This window comes from Orcinus orca, chromosome 4 (assembly GCF_937001465.1).
Source record: "Orcinus orca chromosome 4, mOrcOrc1.1, whole genome shotgun sequence".
In the NCBI taxonomy this organism is placed as follows: Eukaryota; Metazoa; Chordata; class Mammalia; order Artiodactyla; family Delphinidae; genus Orcinus; species Orcinus orca.
The window spans coordinates 13,430,987-13,454,150 of NC_064562.1; the positions used below are offsets into that span (position 1 = coordinate 13,430,987).

Consider the following 23,164-nt stretch of genomic DNA (forward strand, 5'->3'; position numbering starts at 1 on the left):
CAAAATACAGGACATTGTGACTCATTTCTGTGTTTTCGACATAAGAAGTATAAAAAAGATGAAAATATCTCAATACTCAAGAGAATGAAAAGACAAGACACAGACTGGGAGAAAATATTTGCAATATATCTGATGAAGGACTATTATCCAAATTTAACAAACTCAGCAATAAGAAAACAACCCCATCAAGAAATGGAACTTAATTGAAGGCCTTAACTGACATCTCTCCAAAGATATATGATGAAAAATAAGCATCAGCTCCACATCATGTGCCATCAAGGAAATGCAAATTAAACCCACAGTGAGATACCACTACAGGCCTATTAGAATGGCCAGAATCTGGAACACTGACAAACCACATGCTAGGGAGAGTGTGGAGCCTCTCATTCATTACTGGTTGGAATGCAAAATGGTACAGCTGCTTAGGGAGACAAGTTGGGCAGTTTTTCACAAAACTAAACATACTTTTATTATAGGATCCAGAAATCATGATCCTTGTTATTTACCCAGAGGAGATGAGCCCTTTTTATTCCCTATTAATCTTTCAATTAAATGGTAAATTTTTAATTTCATGATACCTTAGAAATAATTGTCTGATAAGACTGTGCTATCACAAAATCTTAGACTGGAGGGTCCTCAGAGATTATCTCATTTAAATGACTAGTTTCACACTTTAAGAAAATTAAGTCTAGAAGAATAAGTGTACTGAAATCATGTAGGTAACTAGAGGCCTAACCAGGGACTAGAATGGGGATCTTCAGACTATTATTGCCCCGAAGTGAGAAGGTGTTTAAGTTGGAATGAAGAAACAATGTTTCAGTACATACTGAGAGATAATAATACACAGTGTTTAAGAAGCAGCCTTTATGGGAAGAAAACTTGTGTTAGAAAAAACCCAACACTTACTAACTTTATAAACTTCACAGAATTTTTTGTCTCTGAATTTCTCATTGGTGAAATGGAAATAATAATATTACTTAACTCCAAGTTCTATTGTGAGGATTAAGTGAGGTAGTAAATGTAAAGCATTTATAACGATGCCTGGCACAAAGCAGTTTTCTTTTCCAGTGTAATTTATATTTATTAGAGAACCTTTTGTAAAATATAAAATAATCAGGAATAAAACACATCATTGGTAATCTTAATACCTAAAAAAACTGTTATATACTTGAAGACTTTTCCATTTTAATCTTTCATTCTATTTACTTTTTATTTTTCATTTGTGTTTTTTAAAGTCTATTTTGTACAATTATGTTTAGAAATCTGACTTTTGCACACATGGAAGTCTAGATATCCTAGATTTCATTTGCATAAAAACACCTAAAAATATTGCATAAAATTAAAATCAAACAAACAAAAAACCTATCACTTGAATGCATAGGTGAGTTTTTAAGAAAATAAGAAATTCAGTTGAGTCAAGGAACTAAGGCATTTGACAAATGACTATAGTTCATGAGTTCTCAAGATGTCACTAGGCCTGGGGGCATCTTCCATCAGATCCTGACTGGCCTGGAGATTTGCTTTTGATGGTTTTGGCACGTGTGTGGAAAGGTTTGGGCCCATGCTGGTTTGGGAGTCAGTTCTCAATGGGCATGTGACAATATGCCAAGAACAAACAACACAATACAAAACTCAGTTACACCCGCTTGGCCCCTGGCGCCAGGCCGGGCGGTGGGCAGGTAGCACACCGGGCAGCTCTCAGCCAGAGATCTTGGCGGCAGCGCTGCTGGGGCCGAGGGCGGCACAGCGCTGGTTCCGGACGCGGTGGGGCAGGAGCCATGCCTCGCGGCCATGTCAGCAGGTGCTCACTGGTGGACCGCAGAGGAGAGGAACCGAGTTGTGCTTGACCTGAAAGCAGCAGGATGGCTGGAATTAAGTGAGAGAGATTCCATCTACAAAGAATTCTCTTTCAAAAATTTTAATCAGGCATTTGGCCTTATGTCCGGAGTTGCCCTGCAAGCAGAGAAGATGAATCATCACCTGGAGTGGTTCAATGGGTACAGCAACGTCCAGATAACTCTAACATCGCATGACTGTGGAGTGCTGACCAAAAGAATGTGAAACTGGCCAAGTGTATTGAAAAAGCAGAAGCTTCTGTGTGATTTCTTCCAAAACGCAAGTGAAATCTTATACGCACATCTATCTCCAATGTATTTTGAAGGCAGTTTATCAATACATGAACAAATTAAGCTGTAAATTTAGTTCACCTTTTGAACAATCACGTTTTGTAAAATCAGTGCTTAAACAAGAATGATTTAAACTTGAAAAAAAAAACCTCAGTTACAAATATGCATCTTAGTATTTGGGAACTGATACCTCTTTTAATGAAGGAAGAAATTTCAGTGAAAAAGAAAAATTACAATGCCAAACAAAGAAATGAATCAAAAAGGAAAAACAGTGTATAAAACACTATGAATGAAAGACATTGAAGACAAGTGCTTAGGTCAACCTACAAAATAAAATCAGTTACTTGCACAGTATTGCCATGAATCTACACACATTTTAAAGATATTCAAATATTTTGTATTTCTCAATAAAGTCATTTTGAATTTGTTCTTCATTTCTTATGTTTCATTATGTCATTTTTTATATTCCTCTTTTATTTTTTGTTATTTTATTTTTTGCAGCAAAATTGCCTTATGGCCAATAAGTTATGTAGCAAAAGTGTTTGTGGTGAAAATGCTTGAGGGAATGATGTCTGTAGCATAGATGCTTACGATGAAAATACCAGACTAAAAAAATTACAAAGCAAAATATAAAATAGGGCTTCCCTGGTGGCGCAGTGGTTGAGAGTCTGCCTGCCGATGCAGGGGACACGGGTTCATGCCCCGGTCCGGGAAGATCCCACATGCCGTGAGCCATGGCCGCTGAGCCTGCGCGTCCGGAGCCTGTGCTCTGCAACGGGAGAGGCCACAACAGTGAGAGGCCCGCGTACCGCAAAAAAAAAATATATATATATATAAAATAAATATAATGAATATGTTTAAATAAATAAGACACAGAATCAAAATAACTAGTAAAAGCATAAGACCCTCAGAGATTACCAGGCAGAATTCAGAAAAAAGAAAAGCAGAAAACAAAAAACAAAGAGAACTTCTAGAAATATGAAATATAATGATTGAGATAAAATTTCATTGGAAAGTTAGCAGAATAAGCACAGCTGAAGAGAAACTTACTAACTAGAGTACAGATCAGAAGAAATTCTGTGGAATCAGTCAGAAGGAGGCAAACATACTTTAAAAATGAGAGATTTGAAGAGACATGAGTGATTATCAAGGATCAAAAAAGATATATGGCATATGTCTTCCCAGATCACTTTAAACCTTGTTTTATCTTCTAAATCATCTTTTCATACTTATTTGTTACAGTTTTCTTTATTCTTATGCCATTAATTTTGGGGTGGGAGGAGGTTACTGAAGAGGTAAATGCAATAAACTCCTAGTGTCAGTCCTTTCACAGTTAGTCAGAAATACCAATTGGTATTTCTTGAATGTTTATCATAATCCTAGGGCTTACCAAATATTTAGTACTGAGGAAATTATACAAAAAAAAATGGGATAGTACAAATCCAGCAGTACCTTTGTACATGTTGATCTGTGTGAAATCAAACAGTAGAAAAGATTATTTGTTGTTTTTAACATGTACTTTATCAACCCATTGAATTTGTGTTTTCTCTTAGGTTGCTAATAAAAAGGACAGTCCTGTATCCTCAGATATGCAACATTTATAGGCTTCAGAGTCTGGGGATCTTGATAAGGTCTAAGGATGTTAGTAAGATCTAGGATGTTAATAAGTATTACTGTAGTGTCAGGTGCTCCATCTTAGTATGTATAACACATAGGACCATTTCAAACCTTCTCAGTACATCTGTCTTCTTGTATATTGCTGTAAATCATCACCACTGAACAAGTTCAAAATGTTTCACATGTAACACCCCTAAGTATTTAATTAAGCACTGGGATTTGCAGAAAGGTGTGGAAAGTGAAGGGAAAAGAGGTGGGAATGGACTTGGATGTAATTTGCCACTTGCTGTAAGGCACAATTTCTTCTCAGGTAGCCAGAAAGCCTGTTACAGGTTTATAGTGATGTATAAAGAAGGTGATGAATAGAAAAGAATATAAGCCTAGTAGTGTGTATTTGGGGAAATGTGTTCTAGATGTATAAAAATTAGTTTTTTAAAATTCTAATAACTGAGTATTATATCACTAAAATACCGAAGGACATATTTTAAAAATGCATTTTCTGTTTTTTTTTCTTCTTTAGTTGGAAGAACATTTGAGGTTGAATAATAAGAGTGTAGGTGTTTATTCACAATAGCACAATGAAAGTAATTATACCATTCTTCCTTCAGCATTTCCTAAATTTGAATGTAATGCTTGTAGGAAACCATTTGAAAAGTGGTGTTAAAAATTATTCCTGAGCTCAGCTGATTACAACACAGTGGTACAGTGGTGTTTAGTTGGTGGTGTAAAACATTTCCAAACTTCTAATATTGTCCAAGTTCACATCATGAAATCTTGAGTCTAGACATCTGTCATTTTACAGAATAGGCTATAAGGAAATCAGTTAAATAGTATTTGGCCATTTTCTACTTCTCCGTTTATATGTGTTTAGAGTGAACAGAAATCTTTAAAAATGGCTACCCTGATGTCTGCATATCATATATTTCCATCTTTATGTTTCTTCCCATTTCTGTATGCATTCTGTGTTGCGCGTATCATGAATTACTTAGATTTCCTAGAATCATCATCTTATAGCTCCATGTTTTTTCCGCTTACAAGTAGACTTCTTGTTCTCTCTGTGAGAACAATTTTCCCTCTTTTTCTGCCCCACCAAAACTTTCTCGCTTTTTAATAATTGCTCACATGCCATTTTCTTGAGGAAACCTTTCCTATAATACCAAAGCTTTCCTTAACCTGGTGTGTTTTCCTATGGATTCTTCTCTTTGGTTCTTCCACAGCATCCTGTGCTAATGCTGGATCTATCACCCTGATTGTAATCAGTTCTTTTCTTCTAACCTACTGAACCCTGAACTTCTTTCGAGCAGGGGTTGTGTCTTATTTTTATTCTTAACAAAAAGTAGGTAATTTGTTACATTAATAGTTGGACAGGGCTTCCCTGGTGGCGCAGTGGTTGAGAGTCCGCCTGCTGATGCAGGGGACACGGGTTCGTGCCCGGGTCCGGGAGGATCCCGCGTGCCGCGGAGTGGCTGGGCCCGTGAGCCATGGCCGCTGAGCCTGCGCGTCCGGAGCCTGTGCTCCGCAGCGGGAGGGGCCGCAACAGTGAGAGGCCCGTGTACCGCAAAAAAAAAAAAAAAAATAGTTGGGCAGTTTCCTCTACTGAGGTATTTTATTCTGATGGAATTAAGCATTGATAAAAGAGTGAGGTGGGAAGAAAATACATTACAGAGGCTGGAAAAATTAGTAAGTTATACTGTACAAGTTTACTAAATTAGACTGTTTTAACTATAATTCATTTGGAGACAACATCGATGTGGGAAATTAAGGTATTTAGTGCATTGTAATTGTGAACTAAGTTGCAAAGCTCATGTCTGAAGGAGATATCATATTCCATGAAGGAGATACTTCTCTCTTTTATATTGTGAATAATAATAGGATAAACAAAAAGGGATCTTTTTTCTATCTCTTTTACTCTTTTCCCTGTCTCTTGTTCTGTCTCTCTTAAGTAATGTGTTCTGTAATGTTCTCTAAAGTCCCCAGGATTTGAAGTATCTGGATAAAGGCTCTAGATAGTGTTCTAGATAATAAAGCAATATTTCAAATGAGTAAGGCACTCAGAACAGAGTCAATGTACTGCCAGAGGGAAGGGTAGAAAGTAACTCAAAGTTGGGATGCTTGGGGTTAAAGTTTAATTTAGAATGTGGTACAGTGCAAAGGCCCAGGATTTAGTGTTTGTTTACTGAGTGCTAGAATTGTTCTGTCAGGAAAAGAGGAAGCACTTTATTAGAATTGAGTTGTTTCACCTATAAATAAGGTATTGAGCTTTAATTATTTTGAATTATTTTTCTGATCAGAAATTCTGTGATTGTGAGACAGAAGTATCATTTGTAATTAAGTGTTTCAGATTTTAAGTAGAGGTTTTATTTCATTTGAGCTGTGACTGTAAATATTTTTTCAACATTTAGTAACTTTACTTTGATGTCTGTTTACCTTTATTCACTTCCACATGATACGATAAATAATGAATAGATTTTGAGTGTCAAATCTGATTTCAGATCCAAAGATCTGTTGCCTAAATTGGTATATGTGGATTTCATTTAATTTCAAGAGAGAATGTTACAAAACCACTTTTCTAAGTGAATGTTTTGGTAACTTTTCAAGGACATTAGATATGCTTGATTTTGTGTTTAATTATTTTCTGCCCAAGGAAACACTTTATATTGCTCTGATCATCCACAAATAATATGTTTTGACATTTTAAAGACTGAAGAGTAACCAGATTTTAATATCATTAGAAATAACGAATGCTTTGTTCTATCTAAGATTTACTTCCTTGATGTTCAGAATTTCAAATACTTTCCATGGGTTCACTGTTGAAAAGGTCATTCAAGTTTGAAAATTGTGTACTTTAAAATCTAAACTTAGCCTTAAAATTTCCATCTTTCAACATCCTTGCTAGTACAATTAGTTGTTATTGGAATTAGACTATTATCACATACAACCAGAGAATACTTTTCCTCCATATTTCTTAAAGAATCAGTTTGCTGGTTTATTTTATTTATTTTTCCATTGAAACAGTTTCTAATTTTGTATTTTGGTTCCTTACCTAACCTTTTCTTCCCTTAGAAATTCAAAGACTGTCACTGCAACTTATACATTGAAAATAATTGATACACCTGCTAAGTAGATTTGGTTAATTAACAGTTTCACACTGTTCCTGAATGGCAGAGTGATTTCAGAATTCAGGATAATTCATCCCCTAGTATCTATAGCAAAGTAAAACTATGTACTGCCAAGATACAATAGGAAAGATAAAGAGTGGCTGAGGACACCATAATTGATGAGAGGTGAAACACTAAAGCTCTCCTTTTAGGAGTTTTGTAAAAACAACTGAAATTCGTAAAATTGGACTACCTTTAAAGTGGCAATTGGTACATGTTAGAACTCCTGGGAGAAACAGCAAAAAAAAAAGAAAAAATCACAGAAAAAGATGGGAAGGAGGAAGGAGGAAACAATTTTTCATTTTATATTAGTTACCAGCAAATTTTATGCTAAACTGCATGTAGCGAATTTCTAAATTCTGTCTGGTTTATTTTTGTAACTTCTGTCTCTCTTCTCTTTTCCACTATCTTGAGCCAACTATTATTTATGATATGGTAGAGAGAAAATAAGAGAGATTAAGTTTTATGACTCAGAAAATCATTCAGTTATCAGTGATAAAGCCTGTATTATCCACAAGTTTAACGTTTTGGGGAGAGCAAATAATGATTTTTGGTGTAGCATATTTCTGATGTATTTACATATTCAATACATTAGAATCTCCACAGATTAAAGTTTAGGGCATAAGAGCCATATTCATTAAAAGGCAAACAAAACCTCTACAAATTGTCCTAAACCTAACTAAAGGTACTCTGAAAAACAAAATGATTATCTAAATATTTTGCCAAGTCAACTGCATTCTTCTAATTTCTTTTTCTGATACAGGGGAATATTGGCATTGTCATTACCATGAAGCTGATCACTCTCACAAAAGATGAACAGTATGTCAGTTGAAACACAGAAACATGAGTTTACCTCTCATCTCTCTGCTTTTAGTACCATCTACAGTATTATAAAAGGACAAAAGAGTCTTATGTTTTATTCATTCACTAAATATTTTTTAATTTGCATTTTTAATATTTTCTAAGGTGAGGGATAACAGGATTGTGGCAGAGCTGAACATTGTAACTTTATTGTACCTAGGGCACTCTTAAAACTCCCAAAGACCTGTCTGCCACAAAGTACTGCATTTGCTTAACACTCCAGGTTATTAGCACATGTGCCCTGTTGCACTTGAAAAACCCATGTTTTATTTAAGTACAATGGAGACATCTCCTTTTGATGCTACAAAGGTAAGATGGTAGAAGTAGAAACAGTCTGCAGGAAGAAATACACACAAGCAAATGAAAGTAGTCAAAGCAGTGTTGGGGGTGTATATGGGGTGTGTGTGTGTGTGTGTGTGTGTGTGTGTGTGTATTCATGTATTTGAAATAAGATGGAAGAATCTCAGTGGCAGAGGGATATCTCAGGGAAAACTTAAGACAAAAAATATACACTAATGAAAATATTTCTTGTTTTTTCAGACTTTCCAGACCATACTGAAACATCACTGATCTTGTATTTCATTAGAAACAACAATATCTAAAATTAAATGTAATTCACGTGCATTACTTGCTGAGAGAAAGATGGATAGAGAGTGAGACAGAGAGAGAGGGATTGAGAGATTTAAGTTGATTCATTGGGTCAAACAGAAGTGTTGGCAGCTGCAGTAAAGAAGCTTTCCCCACATTGCATTGCCAGAGCTTCTCAGTTCTGACCCACAGTCACAGTGCCAAGAGCTGCCAGGAATGCCAAGTGTGTGCTGATTTTGTGATGTAGAGAAATAGGGATTTGGGTGAGAATACTTAATTGTTTTGAACGACTGTGTTTGGTTGGAATGTGAGCCAAAGTCTTCAGACATAAAAAGAAATAGTGATGAAAATCCTCAGGCACAAACATACTTTCCATTTATTGCCTGAAAGTAAGCAGGACATTTGAGTCAGCAGCACTTTGAGTTGACTTCAGGCCTTTGTTTTCTAATTATTATGGCTAAAGGAAGGTAGCAACATCTTTGTGTGTGTACCCTTCAGACTAAAGATATGTTCTCAGCTGCCCTCAGACATGGGATGTTTGTTCACCACTGAGGTTTTATTTCTTTGTTATTTCTCCATCAAACTTAAGTATCAAAACTTCTTGCTTGTTATTTCCCATGAGCTTCTTAGATAGGATTTTAGGTGTTAGAAAGCCTTTTTGCTTTTTTTCTTAATAATTTAGAGTTTGTGAGTTTATTTTGTTTTGATTTGATTTTAATTGAATTAGGAGGAGACACTAGAAATTTTAAAATAATCTTGTACAAGTTTACTATATACCTTTAGAAAAGAAAATAACTTGAAACATTTAAAAATATTCTTGTAAAAAAAACATACAAAAATATAGTGTTTTAACTGATTTTTACTATAGAACATTTCAAAAATTTCAACACAACTAACATTTTTGAAGTACATTGTCAATCATTGAAAATGATCTTCAATATCTCTGTAATTTCAAGTACATTATGTTACTACCAATTAATCTGTAGAAGAATCCATAATTTTCTTTAGTAAACAACAGTTTTAACCTATTTCATCTGGTTCTGCCACGTGAACATCAGTTTATCAGTATTATATTTGCATAATAACTTTATGAATACATCGTATTAGAGAAGTTGATGAGCACCTTTTGTTTCTCAAAAAAACGGGTTGGTAAGATTGAATTAATGATTAGAGGATGATGTTAAAAATTGGCATCTGATTAATCATGGACTGGACATGTTGAGTATCTTGCATAGCTCTTGTATCTTATACTATCTAAGTAACAGAGTGTAGGATCATTTCTTATTTTTGGGACTATTTAAAATTAGATTTTACCAATTTTGACTGTTGGTACCATAGAGTTTGTGAGCCGTTTAGTCCTGCTTGAATTACTATTTCGTTAAAGATTATTAATCACCAGCTGCCATCACGCAGTGGCAGGTTTCCAAGATAGCACTCTGAGGACTCCTCTGTTCATCCCTCTGTCCCAGGGTGACATTAGTGTAGAAGCCTTTTTGGCTTCTTTGCAAAAGAACGTAATTGCCTCTAAAAATGTGTATGTTATCACCAAGTTTAAACTTAGAGGATGTTCAGGGGAAAATATCCTCAGATATTTGATCCAGAATAACTTAGGTCATTACCCAGCGATGCTATTTGTTAAAAATCACATGGATTCAGGGAAAAAAAAAAACGTTCCAGGTTCTTTGTACTTCAAAACCCTTTGTTCATCCTCTACATGCCCATCCCCCAGTGATACATTTCACCGGGTCCCTGGTGGTAGGGGATGTGGGAAGAGAAAGACGTCGGCCATTGAATCCTGTAAATTATTCGGTTGTACATTCTAGTGGTTTACATGTCGTCAGACTTCAGCATGCTGTGAATGGTGACACGTCAAAGGTTGCATTATTGGATAATAATGCTGCTCTGTAAAGTGTGGAAGCTCAGCTTCCAATGTTCCCTGCCAATACTGACAGATCCCACAACAGGTGCAAATTTGACTTCACACATGGCAATTGAGCAAGCCAAGCTTGAGTATTACCTGACTGTGCTTAAGTTTTCTCTTCTATTGCTGTCTGGGTTCTTAGAACTTCTAGGGATTTTTTGTTTTGTTTTATTTTTCACAGTAAAGAAAATTTGGAAAAGTTTATGAACTCAACTTCCAAAATTTTTCATAATTTCTCAATCATCAAATATATGTTCTGAAAAATATCCTCATCATAATAACCAACTTATTTTCAGTTCTCATGAAAGTTAAATCATCTTTATTTGAATTTCAGATATATTTACATATAAAATATTCATTTTCAAATCCATATTTTTAATAATACATGATATGAAGCTATTACCTTTAGTTTTTTCTCAAATAGTGTTTTTAAATAACTAGTTTTCAAAATGTTTGAATTCACTAACAGAGAATAGACAAATATCTAAAATAGAATCCGTTTGGAGAGTTAGTTTTTTATCTTATATCTGCTGTTTCTTTAAAGATTGTGTTTTCATCCAAGAATCCTATTATGACTGTGTTAACAGATTCAGTCAGATAAATAAAAGACGATGGGAATAAGTTATAAGCTGCAGAATAAATTAAGTAAAGGTATGGTTTGTTAGCTCAAAAGAAAACAAAGTCTATTTTTGGTTTTAATGAAATACAATACTTGGTCTTTTACTCACTCAACAATATTTTTCATTAACTTCTTGGAATTGTGTTGTGAGTATATTCATGTTATTACATGGGACCACATAACTTGTAGTTGAGATATTTTTGTGGAAATAACGGGTTTAAGAGAATGTAAATTTCTTTTAGGAAGGAGATGAATTCAGTTGGATTTCTTGAATCTGTGGATTGGCATCTTTTTGCCATGTCTGGGAATTAATTCAAATTTTACCTGTGCCCCATTCTTGCTGTTTTCTGCTTCTAGAACTTGGGTTAGATGTGTGATTTTGACATACTCACTTGATCATATCAATACATATCTCTTAACTTCTCTTTTACATTTTACATCTCTCTACCTTATAGTATATTATCCCACAACACAAATTCCCTACCTATGTATGGTAATCCACTCTTCAACCCATCTATCGAATTTTTTATTTCAAATACTGTATTTTTCATTTGTAATAGTTTTCATTCTTTTTTTATATCTATGTGTCTTTAATTATATTATCAAACCTTTTATTTCTTAAAATATAAATATCACTTTTCTATTCTGTTTCTCATAATTTTAATTTCTGGATTTTTCACATCATGACTCCTATCTTTGTTTCAGCTAGCTGTCACTCATACTGCCTTATTTTCATACGTCACTCATGGTGCCTTATTTCCATACGTTTTCCATACTTCTTTTTTTAATGTTAGCTGCTTATTTTTCTTAAACTTTTACCTGTGAAAATTCCTTGACACCTGAGATATAAATTGAGAAAAACTTTGCTTTGCTTTTTGTCAGCGATCTGGAATTTCTAATGAAAATTGACCTCATTAAATTAAATTCTTACCTTGAGATTTTTTTTTCTGGAACCCAGAGAGTAGGGAACCTAGACTCTTTTATGAGTTCTGGCTTATGAGTTTGAATTCTCAGGAAAATTTTTTCTTTTCCTCTGCTTTGAGCCATTTTTAGAGAAGGAAAGATGGTAAATATATTTCTAGTTCACCTGTATACTGAAGATGCAAACTTTTGGTGTTCCACAATGAAGGGTCCACAAGAACCAACACTCAAGTTTAGTGGCTTAGCAGTCGTCTCCAAGGTAAAAGACAACTTCTTGGTTTCATATACCTCTATGATCCTCTCCTTCAGTCCCTTGCCTTAGTGTTGCTTACTTTCTTGCCAACTCAAGTATATTCAAGATTTAAGAAATAGATGTTTTATCTAGTATTTAATATATTTTTTAAGTAGGACAATCAGTCTGGGCATCTAATCTGTCATGTTGCAATAAATGAAAATTTAAGTGGATTGCTTTAGTGACTGAGGAAAAATGAGATAGAAGGACCAAGGACATTGAACTCCCATAGACCTTTAAAACCCTGATAATTTAACTTATTTGCTGCTTTGGGGGAGGCAAATCAGCCCTGACAGCTCGCTTCCAGCTGAAATACCAGCTTTTATTCTAATATTAGTAGAGGAATTGTTTAATGATGTTAGTTCAGATTATTTTCCTTCCTAGTATATGTTACAGTTGTTTCCAAGTTTACCAAGAGTCTATATTTTCTAAAGAGACCAGTATCTGGTAATATCATGATATTAGTTCCAGCTAAGGTGATGTGGTGAATAGAGGTTATTAGAAACATATAAATGCAAATTGGAAATTTAGAAAACTCACAATCGACATTGCTGCTTTTCATTTGAAGGTGTGTTTCAGAGCTTATAGATGAAAATTCTCAAAAGTTTTGTTTTCTATTATGATCTCTTGACATGCATAGCTCACATATTTTATTGTAATGCCCAGTGTTACATCAATTTTAGATTTGTTGCAGCTTGACTGAATTCATATTTATTTTCTATTTGATGAAAGTTTATGGAATAGATAGATGATTTGTTTAAAATAAGTCTTTAAAATGTAGAGCCTGGACACATGCTGTTGTTTCTCACATTTTAGCATTTACCATGCTAACTCAGTGTAGAAGCTAGAGTCAGAGAACAGCTGAAATATGAAGCCTGGATTTGATTACTCTTTTTACTGCATACTTGCCATGTAACTTTGGGCTTACTGTACCACTAGTACTTCAGTTCCATGATTTGTAAAATGGTACTAACACTAGTAATAGGGAATAGAATAATGAATGTATGTAAAGCAGTTAACAACAATTAAATGTTAGCTGTTCTTGCAACACCTTTGATACTTTTATTAACTAAGTTCTCAATGAATAGCAAGGGTCTTATAAGTGATAACTAAATTCAAGAGCATAAAGCAAAATAATTGCACAGTGCTCAAAAATAGGGAAGTAAGAGTCAAAGAGAATAAAAATTGCTTGAAATTTACAATACAATGATAAACAGGTAGGATTTATAAAGTAAATAAAAGATATACAATGAAATTTAGAATCTATCTGAAAGGGATATTTGTTATTCTTTTTTTTTTTTTTTTTGTGGTACACGGGAGCACAGCTCCGGACGCGCAGGCTCAGCGGCCACGGCTCACGGGCCCAGCCGCTCCGTGGCATGTGGGATCTTCCCGGACCGGGGCACGAACCCGTGTCCCCTGCATCGGCAGGCGGACTCTCAACCACTGTGCCGCCAGGGAAGCCCCGGATATTTGTTATTCTTAAACCATCTTCTTGGTTGCAGAGAAGTTTAATATTTGCATTTGAAACATCTAATATCCTTAACAAATAGCACATCTTCAATACTTTATAATTTTTAGTTTTATTTGTTACGTTTTCCTATAAGTAAAATATTTATTTCAAAATAATTTTCTGATTTCCAAATATTTCTTTATCGTTAGATTTAAGATCACCATAAGCAAAATTTACAGTCATAGTTGATAACTATGCATAATTTATTCCACTTTCCTAGTCCAGCTAACTTTTTATGGCTCCAGTAGTAGTATTTTATGATTATATTTTCAATTTGTAAACCAGAAGGTAATGAAACTCTTCCCTATTAATTTTCTAAGAATCACTTAATTTTAAAATGTGTCAATAACTGGTGCTCTCTAGAAAGATTTTATGTGCTTTGATAGTGGAATCTATTTTCATCTCCACTGTTTAACCAAAATAGCATCTCTAAAATATGGATTAGGGCTATTATTACTTTTCAGATAATATATTTAAGATTTTTTTTAGTTAGTATAAAAACAAAGTTAATAGAATTGATTTATTATTTCTTGCTTAGGGTACTTTGATCACTTTTCCATAGGGTATTTAAATAGTGTGACAGAAATGCTATAAACCTGAAAGTCATAGAGATCTAGGTTTAAGTTCAGTTCTGCCACTTTAACCTGAGAGATTTTTTTGAATGAGCAATTTAATATCTATTAAGTTCTGTTTTCTCCTATACAACATGGAGATAAACACATAGAGCTCTGATAACAAGTATCACACAAAGATGATATAAAATGAAATTATATATGTAAAACACCTGGAACACTGTCTGATAATAGTTTTCATAATAATAATTATATGTGCTTGGATTTGGCAATTAGTAGTCATTAAAATACATGTGTGTGTGTATGTAAGCTTGAGACCTTTCTGAATCCTGTGGTTTCTAAAACAAACACTTCTGCTGACACAACATATAAAACACACTTAGACACAGATGTTTGTACTAGTATCTGCAAATGACATATGAAATATATATGTATTTAAGTGCATTAATTGTATTTAATTCTTAAATAATATTAGCTATTTCTAAGAATGTTTTCCTTTTAATAAAGTGTTACCCAAAGTGTACTATCAGAACACTGGGTCACATGCTCTGTTTAAAGAATAAAGGAGGTACCACACCAAATAAAGTAATGTTGCCTATAGTTTGTTGCCTATGCAACCTTACAAGATTCAAAGTTTCTTGTAAAATGTTCTAAAAATTCCAGTTTTAAAGAAACCTTTTAACATTTACTTCAAACACAAGGCTACCAAATTTTTTTTTTAATTGAGCCATTTTTTTCAGATGTATTTATCAACATTCTGCGGAAGGAATGTTTCACTGAATAAACTGTGTGATACGGTGCTATTCAATTGCATAAAAAATTAATGTTAACCCAGAGACCAAACTGATATATGACACTAGAGATCTAGTTTGGAAAAAATTACATAGAGGCTGAAGTCCCAGATACGCCTAAAGTGAAGGGATCTCTGCTTGGATTACAGAATGTAATAAAAGAAAGTCTGATGTTTAGGTAATTAAATTTTGTGGGGTGAGATCTCATAATGACAGCTGAAAATAAAATATGGAAAGTCAAGGAGTGAAGCACAACAAGTATCATTTTGAGAATAAAAAGAGTTAGGATTTAACTGGTAAATCTCTTAGTCTCCTTTTAGCTAAAGGAGGGAATTAGACATACGACCTCTATCAGATTCTTTCAAGTACGTACTTATAATTCTAATATAAAAGATGAGAATGAAGTGTATTTTCCTCCAATATTTACATATTACGTAATACTTTTCCTATTTATAACTCACTGTAATAAGTGCTATTAAATTTGACTGTAGTAAATGCTATTAAATTATTATTTCAGTTTTTAAAACAAAGAGTGTATGTACCTAGAGAAGAAGGAAGGAAGGAAGGAGTGAAGAAAAGAAGAAAGAAGGGAGGGAGGGAGGAAGGGAAGGAAGGAAAAAACTTGTCCAAAACTTTGTAGCTGGAAAATTGTCAGCTGAGTACTAATTTTGTGCTCCTTCTTCTATTCCCATTTATTGCCATCGGTTTCTTTGGTGGATCAGAGACATGAGGGAGTGCCTGGTATGGTGGAGAGAACAAACCTGACACTCTTAATTTCAGTATTTCACTTTTTAAAAAATATATGTGTCATATATATAAAAACTATGTAAGAGGAAATTTTTGTTATAATAAAAGGGATATGAAATCCTTTTATTATCAAATTAAAAAAACAGCTTTTATAGTTTAACTATAATAAATGACCTGATTTGAAGATATTTCAAATTGGGTGAAACTTGAACAAAATTGAGGACTTCATCTGATGAGATAGTTGTAATAAGAAATTGTCTTTTTTAATGGCACAGTGTATTTTTATCAAAACTCGTGTATTATAATATGGATATTAATGAATACCTATATATACTTGCTTTAAAGAAAGCAGGTACTATGGTATTTATAATAGTTGTGGTGCTAGGCATAATTTGATACCTGTGATGTGCTCATATACCTACACATCCACATACATGTATTCAGTTCACTGGCTAACAAATTTATTAAGAAACTTACTTCACATTGAAAGCAAAGATATTAGTTATTGGGAGAGCCAGAAATCTAGATCTAGATCTTGGTTGATATTATTCTAACTATTAAAAATATTATAAAATACAGTGTTTTGCTTATATATGAGGGTAGTATTGGCATTGAGAATAACCTGCACAGATGTTTGATCTTATACAATGTTGACTTTATTGAAAAGAGATTTGACTTTCTGTAAGTTTTATAGCCATAATTTAAATGGATACGTGTTTACACATATAAACAAATAAATAGTATAATTCTGCTAGAGCCTGGTTCTAATGGAAATAAAGATGCACACAGAAATATGTGTATTATATATATATATGTCTATTACATGCATATAGATATCTATTTTATGTATATATACACACATACACCATTCACATTAATTTTCCTAATTGATATCTGTATGCGTTCCCCAAAGTAATAAGTAAATAGAATCTCACTAAAATAAACAATATGAAATATTTGGAACAAAACCTCAAGCTCCTCAAGAAATTGTTTCTGGATTATGAAGCAAATAGAAATTGTGGAGGAGAAGCTTTCATTTTTATCCTGCTCTTATATTTGCCAGCTTTTGGCGTTATGGCTATTAACTTTTATAGACGTCATACATTTTTATGGTAACTGTTCAGCTTTCTGTTTGTTGAGGAACTAGACTCATGTTTCTTGAACAAATGCACGAGCAGATTACCACATGCCTTCAATATCTTTAAAGGACTTTTTCCTGTTTAACAATTTATGATTGATTTTTTTTGAAAATCAAATTTCAAATGCTTATTGGTACTAGAAGAAAAATAACATGTTCACTTTTTTTCATGGTCATCCTTAAGATAGTATATTACCATTGCTATACTTCAAATAATCCCACTCAAATTTATCAGAAGGTAAATGAATGTTTCTGTATTTATAGAAGTCAAATACGCCATCATATCAGAAAAGTTGGGTATTTATGATTCATGTGCAATGGATAGTTTACATAATTATTTTACCCCTTTTGCTTTTCTCATTATAGAATAACTTTAAGCCAGATATTTTGATGGCTTTCTTACTCTACTTTTTATTAAAGAAATTTAAGTTTGTATATTTATGTAAACATTTGATGTATATCTCTGAAAGATATAGTTTCTATTAAAACATAATTACAATTACAGTAACATCACAATAAAGAATATATTCTTAATATAATCAAACATTCAGTCAGTATTTAAACTTCTAATCTTCCCATAAGCGCTATATTTTACAAATAAATGCTTTATATGTAAGTTTTAAGCATTTGTTTGAATAAAGATCCATATAAAATCCCCATATTTGGATCAGTTGATATGTCTCTTAAACCTCTTTAATCTTTAAATTCTAAATCTCTTAGAGATTTTCCATTGGATGTATTTACTGGTGGAACTGAATAGTTTTTCCTGTACAGTTGCCTACAGTATGTATCACTCTGATTGCATAACTGTGGTGGTGTTTGTCATCTTTCCCTGTTTTCTGTATTACCTGTATATTGATAGTTAAATCCATCAGATGAAAAGTGGTCAGATTTAGATTGTGTTTGTTTGATTTTCTTTTTTTTTTTTTTAACATCTTTACTGGAATACGATTGCTTTACAATGTTGTGTTAGTTTCTGCTGTATAACAAAGTGAATCAGCTATACATATACATATATCTCCTCCCTCTTGCATCTCCCTCCCACCCTCCCTATCCCACCCTTCTAGGTGGTCACAGAGCACTGAGCTGATCTCCCTATGCTATGTAGCTGCTTCCCACTAGCTAGCTATTTTGCATTTGGTAGTATATATAAGTCCATGCCACTCTCTCACTTCGTCCCAGTTTACCCTTCCCCCTCCCCGTGTCCCTCAAGTCCATTCTCTACGTCTGAGTCTTTATTCCTGTGATTTCTTGACAATATTAGTTCATGTAGGGAATTGGTTCCCTTGTCTCTTTTGATTCTTCTTAATGGTAGTTTACTGATGTATACTTTACATATTGTACACAAATATTGTATATAGCTTAATGAATTATGATTAATCTATACACCCTAGTAAGTAGTATCAATATCAGGATATATAACATACTTAGTACTCCAGAAAGTTTTCTCGTGACCCTTTCCAGTCAAGGTTCCTATCCCCCATTTTTCACACAGAGGCAAACACTACTCTTACTTTTTTTCATCACAGATTAGTTTTGTCTGTTCTTGAACTTTGTATCTATTCTTTTGCATCTGGCTTCTTTGCTTCATTATGTTTTTGACATTTATCCATGATGTTAAGTGAATCAATAGTATGTTTCTTTTTATAGCTGAATGCTATTTCATTATATGAATAGATCACAGGACGTTTATCCTAGCTTCCATTGATGGATATTTATGGTATTTCTAGTTTGGGGCTATTATTAATAAAGCTCTGTGAACTTCTTTGAAGAAGACCTTGTGGAAAAATGTGTTCATTTCTCTTAGAGTGGAATACCCTAGCATAGAATTGCTGAATCAGAGGGTAGAAACTGCAAAAGAGTTTTCCATAGTGCTTGTATGCTAAACTCCCACTAACTTTGCATAAGAGGTCCAGTTGTACCACATCCTTGAGGTAACTTGTTATTGTCAGTCTTTTTCATTGTAACATTTGGATGGGTGTGGTATCTCACTGAAGTTTTAATTTGTGATTCACCCATAGCTAATCATGAACCCTTTTTAATATGCTAACTGGCTATTCAGATATTTTGTTTCGAAGTGCCTTTTCATATCTTTAGATCAATCTTTTAAAAATTGAGTTATTTTCTTTCTTTTATTGATTTATAGGTGTTTTCAAAAATATATTATGGTTGTGATTCCTTTGCCAGTTGTTGTATTGTTGAATATTTCACATTTTTATTATGTCTTTACTGAGCACTAGTTTTTAATTTTGATAGAATTCAACTTAATCTTTTTTCTTCTAAAATGATTATTACCATTTGTGACTTGTCTAATAAATATTTGCCCATTCTACATCACTAATATATTTATCTATGTTTTCTTCTAGAAGTATAATAGTTTCAACTTTTATAACCTTAGCTTTAAAATTTAGATCTATAATCCACTGTATTAGTCTGTATTCTCCAGAGAAATAAAAACAGAGATATATATGTACATAGATAGACATAGAGATATGTGTCGCTATACATCAATAGGATATGTGTAAATCATATATATATATATATGTCTCAATAGGGTATATATAAATCATTTAATCATATATATCAATATTATAATATATAAATCAGTATATATCTATGATAGATATCAGTATTTATATCTCTATATATACCATATATCTCTCTATATATATCATATATCTATATGTGAAGCGATTTACTATAAGGAATTGGTTCAGGTGGTTATGGAGACTTAGATGTTCCTCTGTATTTTGGAGACCCAGGAAAACTGGTGGTGTAGTTTCTGTCCAAGTCTGTAGGCCTGAGAACAAGGAGAACTGATTGTGTAAGTTCATGCCAAGTCCAAAGACCTGAGGATTAGAGAATCTATGGTGTAAGTCCCAGTCTGAGGGCAGAAGAAGGATATTCCAGTTTAAACAGTCAGTCCATGAATGCAAATTCTCCATTCCTCCGCCTTTTCATTCTGTTTAGGCCCTCAAGGGATGGGATGATGCCTGCCCACATTGAGGAAGGTAATTTGCTTTAGTCTACAATTCAAATACTGATCTCACCCAGAAACACTCACAGACGTACCTAGAAATAATGTTTAACAAACTATCTGGGCACTCCATGACCCAATGAAGTTGACAGATAAAATTAGCTCTCAACCATATCTTGAGTTAATTTTTATGTGTGGTGACTGGTAGGGCTAACCTGTTCAATATTTTAAATTATTTTTCATGATTATCTGAATATGAATATTTTCCTTATAAGGAATGATCATATGTGAGTACAGAGATAAAAATGAAGTGTCGACTAGATTTCTAAAAATAAAATATGTAAATCTATATAATATAAAATATATGATATTAGAACATACATATAAAAAATATACCTCTTACATTATTTTTAGAGATAAATATTGATGTGTAGAACTGAGTGCTGTAGAATAAATGAAATTATTGTGATGTTCATAGGTCTACTATTTAACATGCTCAATTTACTTTAAGTGGTTTATTTCATAAGCTTTTATGACATTGATACTAAGGTAGAAGTAATATATAAACATAGGAAGCAAATGGAATAAACAGAAGAACTATATACATTTTTCTTAAAACTTCGTTAAGCCTAAGAATTCATATTTTACTGCTTTGTTGAATCTGTGCTATGTGAGCTATAGTGAATATACCTCCCTGATATTATCCCATGTTACATAATTTTGTCATTGAAGTGGAAGAGGATTTGAGTGAAATAGTCTTAATGCTGCACCTTGGAGACGTATAAGACAAAGAACAGTGTTTTTGAGAGTATATTCACTCTTATATTTTCTCTGCAGTCCCAGTTCTTATTTTCGGCCTCATTTTCATGTATGTCATTTTGCAAAGCTATCTGTTGGTTTCGTTAACCAAATACCTGCTTAGATAAAATCCAACCAGGGATAAAAACAGTTTGTTTAATCTTCGGCAGTAGTTGTTTTATTACACAGAATGTCTCTAGTGTTTTATTAAAAGAACAGCAGTGGTATTTGGTATGTGTGAAGAAGAACATGTTTGCAAAGTATGATTTCTCTTCCCCGCACAGATTCCGTGGTAGAGCATCGTGATTTTTTGTCTTTACAAACTGTTCACTGATCTGGCAAAGAAAATTGCCTTAACATGAATAAATAAGTATTCATTCATTAGCTGTGCTTAATTAACACAAATAAAACTGATGAACCCAATGTTGAGTGTGCTGTTTCAAGCTTTCTATTTTATGAGCACCCCTCAGCATTTATGATTTATTAAATTTATTCAGCAAATATTAATCGAGTACCACCTGTTGGTCAGAGACTTTGCTAAGTGCTGTGGATCAAAATATTCTTAGAGGAGTTTACCATCAGGAAAATAGATGACTAAATAAATAGTTGAATGACAGGTGCATTGACAAAGGTTATGGGCAGTTGTGGGCTAGACAGATTGGTTAGACTGGAGCAGAGAGACCTATGGAGAATAATGAATAATGAATTTGAAGAGATCATGGGAATGGCAGAAGTTAGAAGAGTTTAGATTTTTTGTTTTTAAGAAGGTAGACATTCGGTTTTTAAAAATTTTTAATTTTATTTTATTTACTTTTTACACAGCAGGTTCTTATTAGTTATCTATTTGATACATATTAGTGTATATATGTCAATCCCAATCTTCCAATTCATCACATCCCCACCACCACCACCCTGCCCCGCTTTCCCGCCTTGGTGTCCATACGTTTGTTCTCTACATCTGTGTCTTTATTTCTGCCCTGCAAGCCAGTTCATCTGTACCATTTTTCTAAGTTCCACATATATGCGTTAATATACAATATCTGTTTTTCTTTTTCTGACTTACTTCACTCTGTATAACAGTTTCTAGGTCCATCCACGTCTCTACAAATGACCCAATTTTGTTCCTTTTTATGGCTGAGTAATATTCCATTGTATATATCTACCACATCTTCTTTATCCATTCATCTGTTGATGGGCATTTAGGTTGCTTCCATGACCTGGCTGTTGTAAATAGTGCTGCAGTGAACATTGGGGTGCATGTGTCTTTTTGAATTATGGTTTTCACTGGGTATATGCCCAGTAGTGGGATTGCTGAGTCATATGGTAATTCTGTTTTTAGTTTTTTAAGGAACCTCCATACTGTTCTCCATAGTGGCTGTATCAATTTACATTCCCACCAACAGTGTAAGAGGCTTCCCTTTTCTTCACACCCTCTCCAGCATTTGTTGTTTGTACATTTTCTGATGATGCCCATTCTAACTGGTGTGAGGTGATACCTCATTGTTGTTTTGATTTGCATTTCTCTAATAATTAGTGATGTTGAGCAGCTTTTCATGTGCTTCTTGGCCATCTGTATGTCTTCTTTGGAGAAATGTCTATTTAGATCTTCTGCCCATTTTTTGATTGGGTTGTTTATTTTTTTAATATTGAACTGCATGAGCTATTTATATATTTTGGAGATTAATCCTTTGTCTGTTGATTCATTTGCAAATATTTTCTCCCATTCTGAGGGTTGTCTTTTCATCTTGTTTGTAGTTTCCTTTGCTTTGCCAAAGCTTTCAAGTTTCATTAGGTCCCATTTGTTTATTTTTGTTTTTATTTCCATTACTCTAGGAGGTGGATCAAAAAAGATCTTGCTGTGATTTATGTCAAAGCGTGTTCTTCCTATATTTTCCTCTAAGAGTTTTATAGTGTATGGCCTTACATTTAGGTCTCGAATCCATTTTGAGTTTATTTTTGTGTATGGTGTTAGGGAGTGTTCTAATTTCATTCTTTTACATGTAGCTGTCCAGTTTTCCCAGCACCACTTATTGAAGAGACTGTCTTTTCTCCATTGTATATCCTTGCCTCCTTTGTCATAGATTAGTTGACCATAGGTGCATGGGTTACCTCTGGGCTTTCTATCCTGTTCCATTGATCTATATTTCTGTTTTTGTGCCTAGAAGAGTTTAGATTTAATGTTATAACATTACACATATTGGATATGAATTGAAGGAGCAAGAAGGTAGGTCTCTTTATGACGTTTCATATTTGTAGTTTGAGCCTGGCAGTTAGGTGTGGTAGAGCTATCCTATACTTTATTATATTTCTATAATGTTATAGCCAAATGCTTCAGATAATAGAGTTCTGAGTCCTTGCAAGAATCAAGTTTTGGCCATGAGAATGGAATGATACCGTAATTTTATTTGATGATTTCATGGATCTGTAAGGTAGTGTATTGTTTGTTTGTTTGTTTTAGTTTTTTTTTTACATTATTGGCACATAAAAATACCGAATATTTTCTTCTATGAGGTTCCACTTTCATC

At 33.6% G+C, this 23,164-nt stretch overlaps 2 protein-coding genes across 4 annotated transcripts in view; both read left to right on the top strand.

Moving 5' to 3' along the window:
- Window positions 1-23,164, top strand: part of GRID2 (glutamate ionotropic receptor delta type subunit 2) — a 1,386,623-nt gene that overhangs the window by 282,756 nt on the left and 1,080,703 nt on the right. The window lies entirely within an intron of this gene.
- LOC125964245 (pterin-4-alpha-carbinolamine dehydratase 2-like) lies at window positions 1,681-2,165 on the top strand. The gene has a single exon (XM_049709195.1). The coding sequence runs from the start codon at window positions 1,792-1,794 to the stop codon at window positions 2,059-2,061; it is 270 nt and encodes an 89-aa protein (XP_049565152.1). The 5' UTR covers window positions 1,681-1,791; the 3' UTR covers window positions 2,062-2,165.

What these genes read in the sequence shown, in the direction of transcription:
- LOC125964245 (XM_049709195.1), top strand. Translation starts at nt 1,792, where the DNA reads ATGTCAGCAGGTGCTCACTGGTGGACCGCAGAGGAGAGGAACCGAGTT.